The sequence below is a fragment of the Xenopus laevis genome, chromosome 2S (assembly GCF_017654675.1).
Source record: "Xenopus laevis strain J_2021 chromosome 2S, Xenopus_laevis_v10.1, whole genome shotgun sequence".
Classification (NCBI taxonomy): Eukaryota; Metazoa; Chordata; class Amphibia; order Anura; family Pipidae; genus Xenopus; species Xenopus laevis.
This window is the reverse complement of record NC_054374.1, coordinates 77245389-77258139: the sequence shown is the minus strand read 5'-3', so window position 1 is coordinate 77258139 and position 12751 is coordinate 77245389. Positions and strand designations below refer to the sequence as shown.

The 12751-nt window shown below is 37.0% G+C and overlaps 1 protein-coding gene across 1 annotated transcript in view; it reads right to left on the bottom strand.

Moving 5' to 3' along the window:
* The window catches only part of grik3.S (glutamate receptor, ionotropic, kainate 3 homeolog S), a 228697-nt gene that overhangs the window by 18855 nt on the left and 197091 nt on the right, over window positions 1-12751 (bottom strand). The window contains exons 12-13 of the mRNA XM_041584018.1: window positions 11517-11635; window positions 7459-7676 (exon numbers count right to left, since the gene is read on the bottom strand). Of these exons, the coding sequence (XP_041439952.1) occupies window positions 7459-7676; window positions 11517-11635 (337 nt within the window). The remainder of the gene's footprint in view (window positions 1-7458; window positions 7677-11516; window positions 11636-12751) is intronic.

Below are 12751 nucleotides of genomic sequence, written 5' to 3'. Positions count from 1 at the left end.
CTGTTGTAAAATGGGGCTTTTTTTGCCAAGTTCTGCAGACAACAGGTGTAGAATATTCTAGCGCAGATTTGTGAAAATGTTCACAACTCACGAAAATGTGAATTTTGCCTTGAAAAGACCCTAGGGCTAGAGTTGAAAAAATGTGCTTATCCCTACTTACTGTTACTTAATGGTCTACAAGGCACTAAGGTATAATAAAGAATTAAGATACTACTTTTAGGATACTACTTTTTTTCTACATTATTTCACTTTTCACTTCTCAATGTTGTTGGATTTAACGCTCAATTTTCATCTCAATTTTCAGCTGTAGCTCCCACCCTTCCCAGCTATAGTCAGGTGATCCCACTGGTGTCTAATAAAAGGGCAGCCACGTTTGGGAGTTTTACTTTGAAAGCAGCAAGTAAGTTGCAGGTAAAACTTAGTCCCTTTGTAAAATGTATAATGAAGCAATAGAATTCTTAATGAATCAGATGAAAATTGAGCGTAGGACTGGCCAGATATGGGATGAGTTTGACGTAGTTGGCCAGCTTAAATATATTGCAATATATGGACAAACAATCCCTGTTTTGTTTAAAGGGTAAGGCATTTTTCAGTAGCAGTATGCACAAAATGTCTCTGTCTTAAATATATTGATAATGGGTTGAGTGCAGAGGACTCTTGCATTTGTCTATATGTATTTTGCGGTCACAGCCTCATTGCATCCCCACCTAATGGTTTTAAAAATTAGTGGTGAGCACAACTTTCCCTTGTTTGTTAGAATATATATATAATGTAAGCTGTCTTATTACTGACCCATTAGTTAATTGAGACTTACAACATACAGTATACTGTGAGCTATATAAAAGAGCATTTTAGTAAAGGGGAAGTTTATAGCATTATCTGTGACAGAATATTTTATATTTAGTTTTTAATTTGGTGTGGAGCTAGACATGATGTCCATTTTCCAGGTGTCCCCAGTCATGTGACTTGTGATCTGATAAACTTTGGTCACTCTTTACTGCTACATTGCAGAGTTGAAATGATATTGCCTCGCCCTCCCCCACCAGCATCAGCAGAACAATGGGCAGCTAACCAGATAGCAGCTACCTGACACGTATGCTAAAGGATTCGTTTGCATTACTAAAATTGTACTTTTTCCTGCTTGGGTGCTATTCTCATGTCTACCATTAGGTGCGTTGCATAGAAGTACAATGAGAAGGGGAGAAACAATTGCTGCCTCAAAGCAGTTCCATTCTGAAGTGGCAGCTCTTTCTCATACCTCAGAATCAGGCACAATGACCTGAGATGGCTGCCTCCACACCAATTTACAGGTAAAAAAAAATATTTTTTTAATTCAAGAATAACTTTTTAAGAGGTAGAGTGTAAATCAGAAATAAAAAGTAAACCATAAAAACCATGAGATAATCCCTTCAATGACCTGCAAAACTACAACTCTCAGCATTCTTTTTAGTCAATGACTACCCTGAACTGACGCTAAGAATAAGGTCATTAAATAAATTTGCTTCTCTACAGACAGCTGTCAATAAAACATTCTAATAAGCATAGCTCATTCCATGGGCTAAGTCTATTCTGAAACAGACATTTTTGCATTACATAAAGCTCAGCTATAAAAAGCTCCAATTACGCCTTGATCTTACCCTTCCTCTCAGTGAAGGGCACAAGCTAGATGTGCATTCATTTGTGCGAGCAAAAAGGATGTCCTGCTGTGGGGGTATTATTTTATCTTGATTCTGTAGGGCAAAGAAGCAGAGGCAGAGAGGGACATGGCTGGCAAAATGAGTTAATGCTTCTGCTGCATGCTCCTTTTAATTAAACCTAAAAGATATTTTAATGCAGCAAAAACTGTAGTGGTGCCAGCTCTGCTTCTTGCCATGATGCATTGACTTTTAGGTTTATTCATTGCTGTGCATTTTAATTTCTTTTTTTTCTGGAAAGAGTCTCGCGGGGCATGAGGTCAATAGGTTTATAGACTGGATCTGTTCCTGCACTACATTTCTCATCACTAGAGGTTGCTAAACATCAACTGAACACAGTCAAGGGAATTACATTTCTCTATTTCATTTGTAAAAAAAAAATACATTGATTAATAAAATATCTATGCATTTCCAAACCTTTAGCAAAAAATAAATCTATTAAAAAGGGAAAAACAAAAGAAACAACACAACATTAAAGGTGGTAGGATGGGTGGGTGCTAATAATGCTGGCTTCCATCTGATCGCTTTACATTTCTCACTGTGTCTGTGGGGGCTTCCTCCAGTTATTCTGATTTTCCACCACAATCCAAACTATAAACAGGCAGATTAATTGGCTCCTTTTACAAACTAAGTCTAATGTATGTGCTCCTGTGGTTGGGAACTTAAAACAGCAATCTCCACTGGGGCAGGAAATGCTGAGTGATCTGTATAATATATTGTGCTATACAAATATAAATACAGGTATGGGACCTGTTATCCAGAATGTTCGGGACCTGGGGTCTTCCTGATAAGGGATATTTCTGTAATTTGGATTTCCATACTTTATGTCTACTAAATTATAATTTAAACATTAAGGGGGTTATTTATTAAAGTCCAATTTTTCTAGTCGTGTTTTTAAATTGGAAAAACACATTTTTTTGTAGGAAAAAAAAAACTAGAATTTTTTTGTGATTTATTAAACCCCGATGGTGTTAAAAGTCTCAATAAAAAAGTATTCCAACTCAGACCTGCCAAGTTCATGTAGAAGTCAATGGCAGATGTCCCATTTATATCATGATCTGCACTGGGTTTCGCTCAATAATCGGAAGATTTTGTGGTTTTTGGGCATCAAATCTGAAAAAATTGCAGTTATTGGCGACAAATCCAAAAAAGTTGCAGTTTTTGGGGGGAAGTCTGTGTGGATTTGGTCAGAGTAGTTTTCAGAAAATAGTGAGAACTTTTCAGGTTTTGATAAATAACCTCCTAAATAAACCCTATAACATTGTTTTATTAAAAATGTATTATATTTTCGTTAGGATTAAGTAAAAGGTACTGTTTAATAATTACAGAAAAAATGGAAATAATGTCTAAACTTTAGAATTATGCATTTAAAAATTAAGTCTATGGGAGATGGCTTTTTTAGATAATGGTTTCCAGATAATGGGTCCTATACCAGTAAAGGATAATATTAGTTCCCAAATCCCAGCCTTTCACCTTTATAACAACATGGTTCTGTCTAAAATAAAACTAAATGTACTAGTAACTAGTGTACTATGTTCGGCATCCTCAAATGGAAATGTCTGTATAACATGCCCTTCTTTGATGCTTGTGAAGGCCAATCATCTATAATGTAAATTGTATGTTTTTTTTATTTAAATTCATTATAAAAGCATAATATGGTACATGTATAAATATATGTATGTATATGCATACACAATTTTTTATGAGGGCAATCTCAGCAGCCTCTACTATAAGCCCTGCTAATTCCTCCCATCAACGAAAGTGCATACAGCATAGCGTTGAAGCAGCTGAGCAATATGAAAATCATTAATGTATACATGCCTACATAATCATTAGCTAAATATTACATATGGTATCCTTTGCAGGTTGAAAATAAAACTGTTTTAATACTGTAGATATGTGGACAGGAAAAAAAACAATTTCCCATTGATAATTTTGAAGACAAATTTAAATAGTCAAATTTAAGTGGACAATTTAATGAACTGAAATTTCCAATTTATCTCCACTAGTGATGGGCGAATTTGCGCCGTTTCACTTCACCGAAAAATTTGCGAATTTCGTGCGAAATTCGCGAAACGGCGCCGGCGTCTCGTTTTTGACGCCGGCGCCCGTTTTTCCGACGCCGGCGCCCGTTTTTGACGCTGACGCCAGTTTTTTTACGCCGGCGTCCATTTTTCCGAAAAAAATTATTCGCTGGCGGCGAATCGCGCAAATTCACCGCGAATTTGCGCCTGGTGAATAAATTCGCCCATCACTAATCTCCACCACGAATCCTCTTTCACCTTGCATTTGGCGAGTGAGGCATTTTGAGAGGTATCGTTCACCAAACATGAGATTCCTAAGTGGCTATGATAGCTTCTATTACATAGTTACATAGTTAGTTACATAGTTTAATTGGGTTGAAAAAAGACAAAATCCATCAAGTTCAACCCCTCCAAATGAAAACCCAGCATCCATACACACACCCCTCCCTACTTTTAATTAAATTCTATATACCCATACCTATACTAACTATAGAGCTTAGTATCACAATAGCCTTTGATATTATGTCTGTCCAAAAAATCATCCAAGCCATTCCTAAAGGCATTAACTGAATCAGCCATCACAACATCACCCGGCAGTGCATTCCACAACCTCACTGTCCTGACTGTGAAGAACCCTCTACGTTGCTTCAAATGAAAGTTCTTTTCTTCTAATCTAAAGGGGTGGCCTCTGGTACGGTGATCCACTTTATGGGTAAAAAGGTCCCCTGCCATTTGTCTATAATGTCCTCTAATGTACTTGTAAAGTGTAATCATGTCCCCTCGCAAGTCATAGGAATGCTTATAGCGATTACTTTAATTATTAGCACTTAGATGTTTTTCTTGACTACATCATAAAAAGTGCCCATAACATAGAAGAAGTAGATGAGACATACCATTTTCAATATATATAGAATTCCTAATGCCTCTGGGCACCTTCAGCCAAGTTGCCTTAATTATTTGTGAGCCTTTAAAGGAGAATTGAAGTCTTCTTGCACTTGGGGGTGCCAAATGGTTGTTTTTTTTTTTGCCTGTTTACAAAATGTTCTTTTTGACTCAAGAGTTTATTTCTAGTACAATTTTGTTGACAGAGATGTCTAGATGTTCTCTTTCTACATCCTGAACCATCATTGAACCATCATTGTCTTGTTAGCTCTTCCTTTGTTTATCTTGTGTTTTTATTACGCACTCATTTCATTATACTACACCACAAATGATTAAGCATTTCACTCTGATGATAAACATATTTGGGGTCTACAAAATATGCAGCATACACAGGAGTATTTTGAATATAAGTAGGCATATGAATGAAAGTGTTATTTACTGTAAGGTAACTGATCTTTATTTATGTGTTGCCACTTATTTAATGAAAAAAAAAAAAAAAAGATCAATTGCCTGGATGTAGTGTGATTTACTGGCCTGACTGTATATCATCCAAAAAACCTAAGGGCTGTTATTAGCAAGCAGCTGTAAAAACAGTTTGACTGCATTTACAATATTACTTTGCTAGAACTGTCTAGCAGTGCACCGACGGCTAGTCGCCCTTCTCTAGTAATTGAAATATGATTTTTTTTATGTTACAGGAAAATATAAAGCAACAGAAGATGTTCCTTTTCTTTGAAAGGATCTTTGGCGTAATAAATCATATCTTTTTTTTCTGGAAATACATCTATACTCTTTAAAAGCATGAGCCTTTTGTTTCTTAAAAGTTCCAGAATGCTAGAGATATTTTCTTTAGAGCCCCATACATTCTCTATAGAGAAATTGAATATGTAAAGTAAGTAAATCAGGGATATAAATAATGTAGAGTAATTTCCATTGCAGCATGCTACATGGTTCATGGCTAGTATTCCAATGTACCTGGTACCTAGGTTTAATTGGATTCCTAGAGGCTCTAAACTCCAAGTGACTTTTGTGACCAGTCTAAATGAAGCTCGCACCAGGCTTTAAGTGTGGCGCTGGTCACAAGGAAGTATCATGCCCCTTAGTAACTTAGAAAACAAATAGCCCATACAGTATGTGTGGATAGTGCTTATGATTTTCTTTATGATGCCAAAACTAGATCCCACCAAAACTCCTTCATGGCTAATGTGGTTCTGCTATTCAAAAAGGGATCCCGTTCTAAGCTTGAAAACTATAGGACTGTTAGTCTGACATCAGTAGTATGAAAGCTTTTGTAAAGGGATAAGATACTTGACTACTTTGCAAATCACAATATTGTGAGTTTTAGCCAGCATGGTTTTATGCATAACAGATCTAGCCAGACCAATTTACAGACTCTGGAATGGCAGTGGATGTGATCTACTTGAACTTTGCTAAAAATTTTCGTACAGTACCATACAGAAGATTAATGGTTAATTTAATATTGACCTGGTACATATTTATCCTTTTTGGTAAAGTGGAACATTTTCTAATTGGACCAGTGTTGCTAGTGGAGTACTGCAGGGGTCTCTCCTTGGTTCTGGAGGTGGGCATTGAAAGCAATGCTTCTATTTTTGCAAAGTTATGCACTATACATATAAATGTGAGTTATACACTAAACAGCAGTGTGCTAGGATTATCCTTAATTGAGAAGTATCTGGGAAGTTAATTGAGAAGTATCTGGGGATTTTGTAGATAACAAGTTGTCTAATCCTAGGCAGTGCCATTCCGCGTAATAAATAAATAAATAAAGTTCTGTTTTTCATAAAAAAGGCATTAACTCATGGGATGAAAACATAATTTTGCCTCTTTAAAGGCCTAAGTTGATACATTTCTAAAGTATGCCACTACTGAGCAATTAAAAGCAATACAATAGTTGCTAATATTCCACAGAGGCTGCTGATAAATGTATCAACTAATGTGGCAAATTGTAACAGTTCAGAATCTGCACCTGGATAACTGAGCTGCCAGGCTGAAACACCAGAGACGAACATTCAACTTTAAACTTCAGTTTTGGAAAAATGGTAAAAAATAAAACATGGAAAGCAACTGAAAAAAAGTCTTTAACTGGTGAACAATCTGAAAACAAGTGAACTAAAAAATGTGTGAACAATCCCTTAAAAAAATAAAAGTACTGTAGATTGTCAAGTTTGGACAAGTCTCTGGAAAAAAAAGACTCTTGCAAGGGGACACGATTACTCTTTACAAGTAAATTAGAGTACACTATACCTATATACCTATACACAGGTGATGCAGTGATGGCATCTAGGAGTGGAAAGAGAGGTCATTATTTGGGGATGTGTGTGTGTGTACAATGGGTTTCATTTGGAGGGGTTGAACGTGATGAACTTTGGTCTTTTTTCAACCAACTGAACTATGTAACTATGAATTCATGGGCCTTGCAAAAAGAGTAATCCTAAGAGTCTTCCTATTTTGCATTATTATCCAGCCAGTTTATTGGAGAGAACCTTCATCTCTTTAGAAACAGAAAACACTGCATGTATTATATACAAGTATTGTACTGTAAGGGTATATATATAATATGTGAACGCTAACTTTTTTTTGTGTTTAGGCTAAGGATCTAGGATTCGGTTCGGGATTCGGCCAGGTTTCGGCCTTTTTCAGCAAGATTCGGATTCGGATTAAACTTAACATTGCATAATTAATTTCTCTAAATGCAACTTAGATGAGAGCTGCACAGCAGCTATAAAACGTAAGCTCTAACCATACAGGTTAGTATACAACATTGATCTGCAACAAAATGGGAAAACCGGCAAGTAAGTATGTCTTATTTTCAATCAGTTTAATGAACAAGCTATTACCTTAAAGAAATTCATGGTGGCTCCATCCGTGACAGCTCCATACTCTATCTTTGTTTGTTTTGCCAAGTCATCTGCTGAATCAATGGCAGATTCCATTCTCTCCACTGTAAGAAAGGCAGCAAGGTTGGCCGTATAGGATGATATAATGATTAGAGTAAAAAACCACCAGATACCACCAATAATCCTTGTGGACAGAGCTTTTGGCATCAACTCGGACCCTAAAAGTGAGAAAAGGAGAAAAATTACAGTGAACCAGCTGCACTTGTTGTGATATCCTACCTGCAGTTAAACCAAGGACCTGGTGCTTCTGGGCTGTCTGAGTTGCCGCTACTCTATGTGAGCAGACAGCTAAAGCGCTAGTTCACATCCCTTGCTATACATGTAATTGCAAGTAGGCATGGATTTGTCCACATGTTATCAATCTGGCCCCAGGTGATCAGTGTCATCCATTTGGCTCCCTATAAAGACCCCTGCTCTGCACTGAATCATTGCCCTATATAGGTCTAGGTTCCATAGTTCCTGGTTGTGCTTCGAGCTCCAGTATTTGGTTTTGATCCTTGATTGTTCCTGACATTGCATTACTGTTGCCTGAACTGACCCCTGTTTGACTACTCTTTGGTTTTCGATTTGGTGCTGAGCTTCTGATCTGTGTTTGATCTTGGCCTGTGACCTCAGTTCCTGAATTGGTAGCACATTGTCGGTTTGGTATTGACCTGGCCGGTCCCTTGACCACGCTCCTTGTTCCCCGTCCTTCTGTATATGTTACGGTTCCCTTGCCTGCCCAGGGCTTCCCTCTTGGTTCTCTCGCATTAAGTCCTGGCGGCATCTGAGTAGCTGAGGGCTCCAAAGGCAGCTGCTATAGGCAGAAGTGCGAGCTGAGACCGGGACCTTGGGGTTTGGTATACCACATGTTACACTTGTGTAGTGGGAAAGGAATATTTTCCACTCCGCTGGTATTTCTTCCAGTGTTTATTTACATTAAGCCAAAATTTACCAATACACTCACATCTTGACCTATTTGTTAACCTTAACTAACCTTGACTTTAACTCCTTTTCAGAAACCTTGTATCATTTTACATCTTCCTGTAGGCATCAAAATGTCATTGTTTAATGTATTTTTAGCTCAGTTGCTTTACAATTTCACTGTCCCTCTCAAGTAATAACTCCCACTAACCAGCTTTTATCCTATTCTCTCTCTCAGCTTCCTTCTGCTTGTTAATCCACACACACACCAGTGTTTCATGCTATTCAAAAACTTGTGGTTTTGTTGATATTTCTGCCAAAGCTACTTAAATGCTCGTTTTTGTTGTTTTTCAATTGAATCTTGTGAAACACCTGCTTCATTGTTATTTTATTTAGCAAGAGAAATCTTCAGAGCAACCGTAACAGGCAAGCTAAGCCTTGAATAATATAATTCTTGATAAACTCAATACAAAATAGGAATGGTAGGGATAAGTGAAACTGGAAACCTTCTCACTAGTTCTCCCCTATATAGCATAAACTTAGGGTGTTCATCAGAACAGAGTATAATGTAATAACAATGGCGTATAATGTTGTATACTTTAAGTAAAAAACTGCTCACTGAATTAGCTTTGTAATGGACAAATACATGAGATTTGTTGATTGTCCCATTTTGTCTCTGTCATTCTTCACTTCCCAAACATGCTTAGTGGAGCCTCTCATTAAAAATGGCCACAAAATGAATCAAACATTGATGTTCAGAAAGTACTTGTATCCATACATGCTCTTTTGTAATTTGAAGTGAGCGCCCATGAACGCCTTCAGATTGTCTTGCAATAGAATGTGATTTAAACAACTGTGCAACATGCAATGTTTATTTTGCATCCATACCTGTGCATCATGTGCAATTTGTGGTGGACAAACCTTGGTGTGTGCTTGCTTTTACACTGCAATTTTGTGGAAAGCATGGTGATTTGTGTTTATATTTTCATTTAGAACTTTGCACATTATACTATATTCATATGAACCTTTTTGTCTTTTGACAATTGTTTGTTCTTGCCCTAGCTAGCTAACTTAAACTAGATTTAAATATCCTAAAGCAAATACAAGGTCAGAATGCATTATCAACATTACAGAATGGGGAAAAACCTTTTCACTCTATGTGATGGAATGAAAAAAGGCAAGGCACTCAGATAGGGGCAAAATGGAACAATATTCATACAGTAGTTCCATCTATATTTTTGAGTGGTCTTTGGTGTTGTGTGGGTCCAGGATCTAACCTGGGTGAATGTTGCTGCAATCCCAGGTACTACTGTAGTGGGTGCTTTCATATTAGAATGTAATGTACTGATAAGCTAGGAAGGAGTGGGTGGCAGTTGTGTAAGTATGGCCAATGTCTGCCTTGTGATTGTTGCTGGTATGTTTCTGGGTTCATTTTTAGGTTGGCTGTATGTGTTAATATGTGTATAGGGAGGGCATGCACTGCTTAAAAAGTTAGTAGTCAACCTTTGCAAGCTACTGACACTTTTTCTAGGTATACAGATGTGTGTGCTTCAACCACCTCACAAAAGTCCCTTTCGGTCAGAGTGCAGAGCAGTGTACAGACCCTTGCCATGGGCCAAATATACAGCAGAAGAGAGAAAAAACTGCAGCACTGTTGTCTTTTACTTGTTTTTTACTTGATTGGTTTGAACATGATTGGGGGTGGGTCCTGATATGGTGCACTCCCCCTAATGTGGGGGATAAATGTTTGTATCACACACACTATCAAGCTTGAGAAAGGGCAAGACCAGGCCCGAAACGTTGCCTGTTGGTTACTGACCAATTAAAATAAATTTTCACATTTTGCAAATAAGAGGTGCTGCAGTTTTTTCTCTCTTCTACTGACACTTTTTCTGATTTATCCCCAACTTCTTTAATCCCTAGCCTCTCTGCTGGTCAGTAATGCTGCTTTCATTTGGGTTGAAAAAAAAGTATTTGCAAGTGATTTCAGCGCAATTTATCTGTGGACCCACTGACTGTTTGATATTTGATTTTTCACCTTTAAGTTAACCTTTAGTATGCTACAGGAAATGACTTATTCTAAACAACTTTTCAATGGGCCTTCATGTTTTCATTTTAAAGTTTTTGAATTATTTGTCATTTTTTCTTATTCTGTTCAGCTATCAAATAAGGGTCACTGGTCACTAAAAAACAAATGCTCTGTAAGCTACAAATGTATTATTGCTACCTTTTATTACTTATCTTTCTATTCAGACCTTACTATATTCGTATTCCAGTCTGTTATTCAAATCAAAGCATAGTTGCTAGGATTATTTCGACCCTGGCAACCAGATGGCTGAAACTGCAGACTGGAGTGCTGCTGAATAAAGCTAAATAACAAAAAAAATCATATATAAAAAATGAAAAGCAGTTTTGACAGAATATCACTCTCTACATTATGCTGAAAGTTAATTTAAAACCCATTTAAACATTCATATTTGGAGGAGAAAAAAACTCTATGGCCAGAGGTCAGGAGGGAACCTTAATTATCTGACTGAAGTAAAGACTGAAGGAGTGCTTGGAACAACAGTCCATCCTTTGGGCAAATACTGAAATCTTTTGGATCAAGCATGAATATAAACTTATTGGTTTCAAATATTACATCACAGATAATGACTTCCTTTTATTCCATCCTAAAATTCCAAAAATTATTTTATTTTCCTCCCTTTTCTGAGCATGCAGAATAACAACTCAAGGTGCGGCAATCTGAAACTTTAGGGCTTTCCTGGGGGGTTGACCATTGTAGCTGTACCCGATCTGAAACCTCGACAGTTCTACTTTAATAGTCACTATTTGACGCATGTTGACGAGCATTTATGTAATTCCTGAAGACCAATCTCCACTTCCTAAAACGATTGTTGCCTTGTGACAGCAAATTCTAACATAGTTCCTCTGTGTGGCTTTGTGACAGTGAAGGGGACAACGTTATTTCATGTGTTGCTTTTTTTTTCCCCTTGAGCTGCTATGGTTTTATCTTGGAGCTGTCAAAAAGCAGCTAAATGTTCATTTCAGGAGCCATGCGGGGAAAAAAAATAATGAAAATAAGGGAACCATACCTTGCTGCATTAATGCTCCAATGGCAAACCAAAAGCTGTTGAGAAGAGTGAAATTGTTTTCTACCACATCAGTTCCTGGATTACATGGGTGAGCATCGTACCATTCATATGGACTAAACCTGTAACAAAACACATTCACTGTTTATGCACAATTCATCATATGTTCCCACAAAGTTCTTTAAAATGTTATCCCTTTTTTTCAGTTTTTCTTTTTGTTACTTAAATGTTATTAAGAGATGATTATTTTTCATCAACAGTATAGAAAGGAAACAAGCATAAGCATGTCAGTAGGCTTACATTTATGTTTTTATCTCTGTGAAATGCTTTATGTTTCAAGTCGCTAGTAGTAAGCTCTATACTGGTACTTTGTTATTGGGTGGCACATCCTTCAATGGCCACCATCTACCAATTCGGTAGAAAAGTAGATTCGAATTCAGTAGATAAGCAAATAGTTTAAACAGCACGCTGTTCAATTCATATAATTAAAAATAATTTATTAACAATATACTTAAATTTTTAATTGTTCCTGTTAAATTCTGGGAGTAATGGTATTTAGTGTCCTAGATTTCCCGTGCAGGCGCCTGTAAGCAAGATTTTTCTGCTTCTAACTTTGTTTGTGAATATTCCCTGTCCTTATTATGTAAAATGGAATCCTCTGTGCTGCTTAAACTTCCTTATCTATAATCTCCAGGGATGACCTTGTAACAGTTTCAATGATGATCTGACCTCTGCCAGTCATACAGATGAAGCTCTTGTGCATCAAAGCGAGTGCCATTAACGCAATGTCAACTCTTCACATTGAGTTGCTTTGAGTAACCCAACAAACAGAACTGCAGGCAAACTCTCACTGCATAAATGAGTACAATCATAAAACTTTTATGCAAAGAAGTGCACTTGCAAGACTTCTGAGGACCTGAAAACCAAGTATGAAGAATTGATAAACAGGGACGTGTACGGCATGTAATTATTTTTCGACAGAGAGCTGCACTGCAACCTATAGTTTTCTGTGGGGAATGGAATGAAAATGATGAAGAAAAAAAAAACGCAAATTTAGATTAGATTATCATGATTTCACTAAAGGATAACTAGAGGAAATACAAAAGATACATGCTGTGAAAGCACTGAAAAGATAAAAGTACTGATGCCAGATTTTGTTGAAACTCTGCACTCTATGTGTAAATGTGTGTATGTGTATATATACAGTGAATGTGAATATAATATAGTTTTTCCAAACC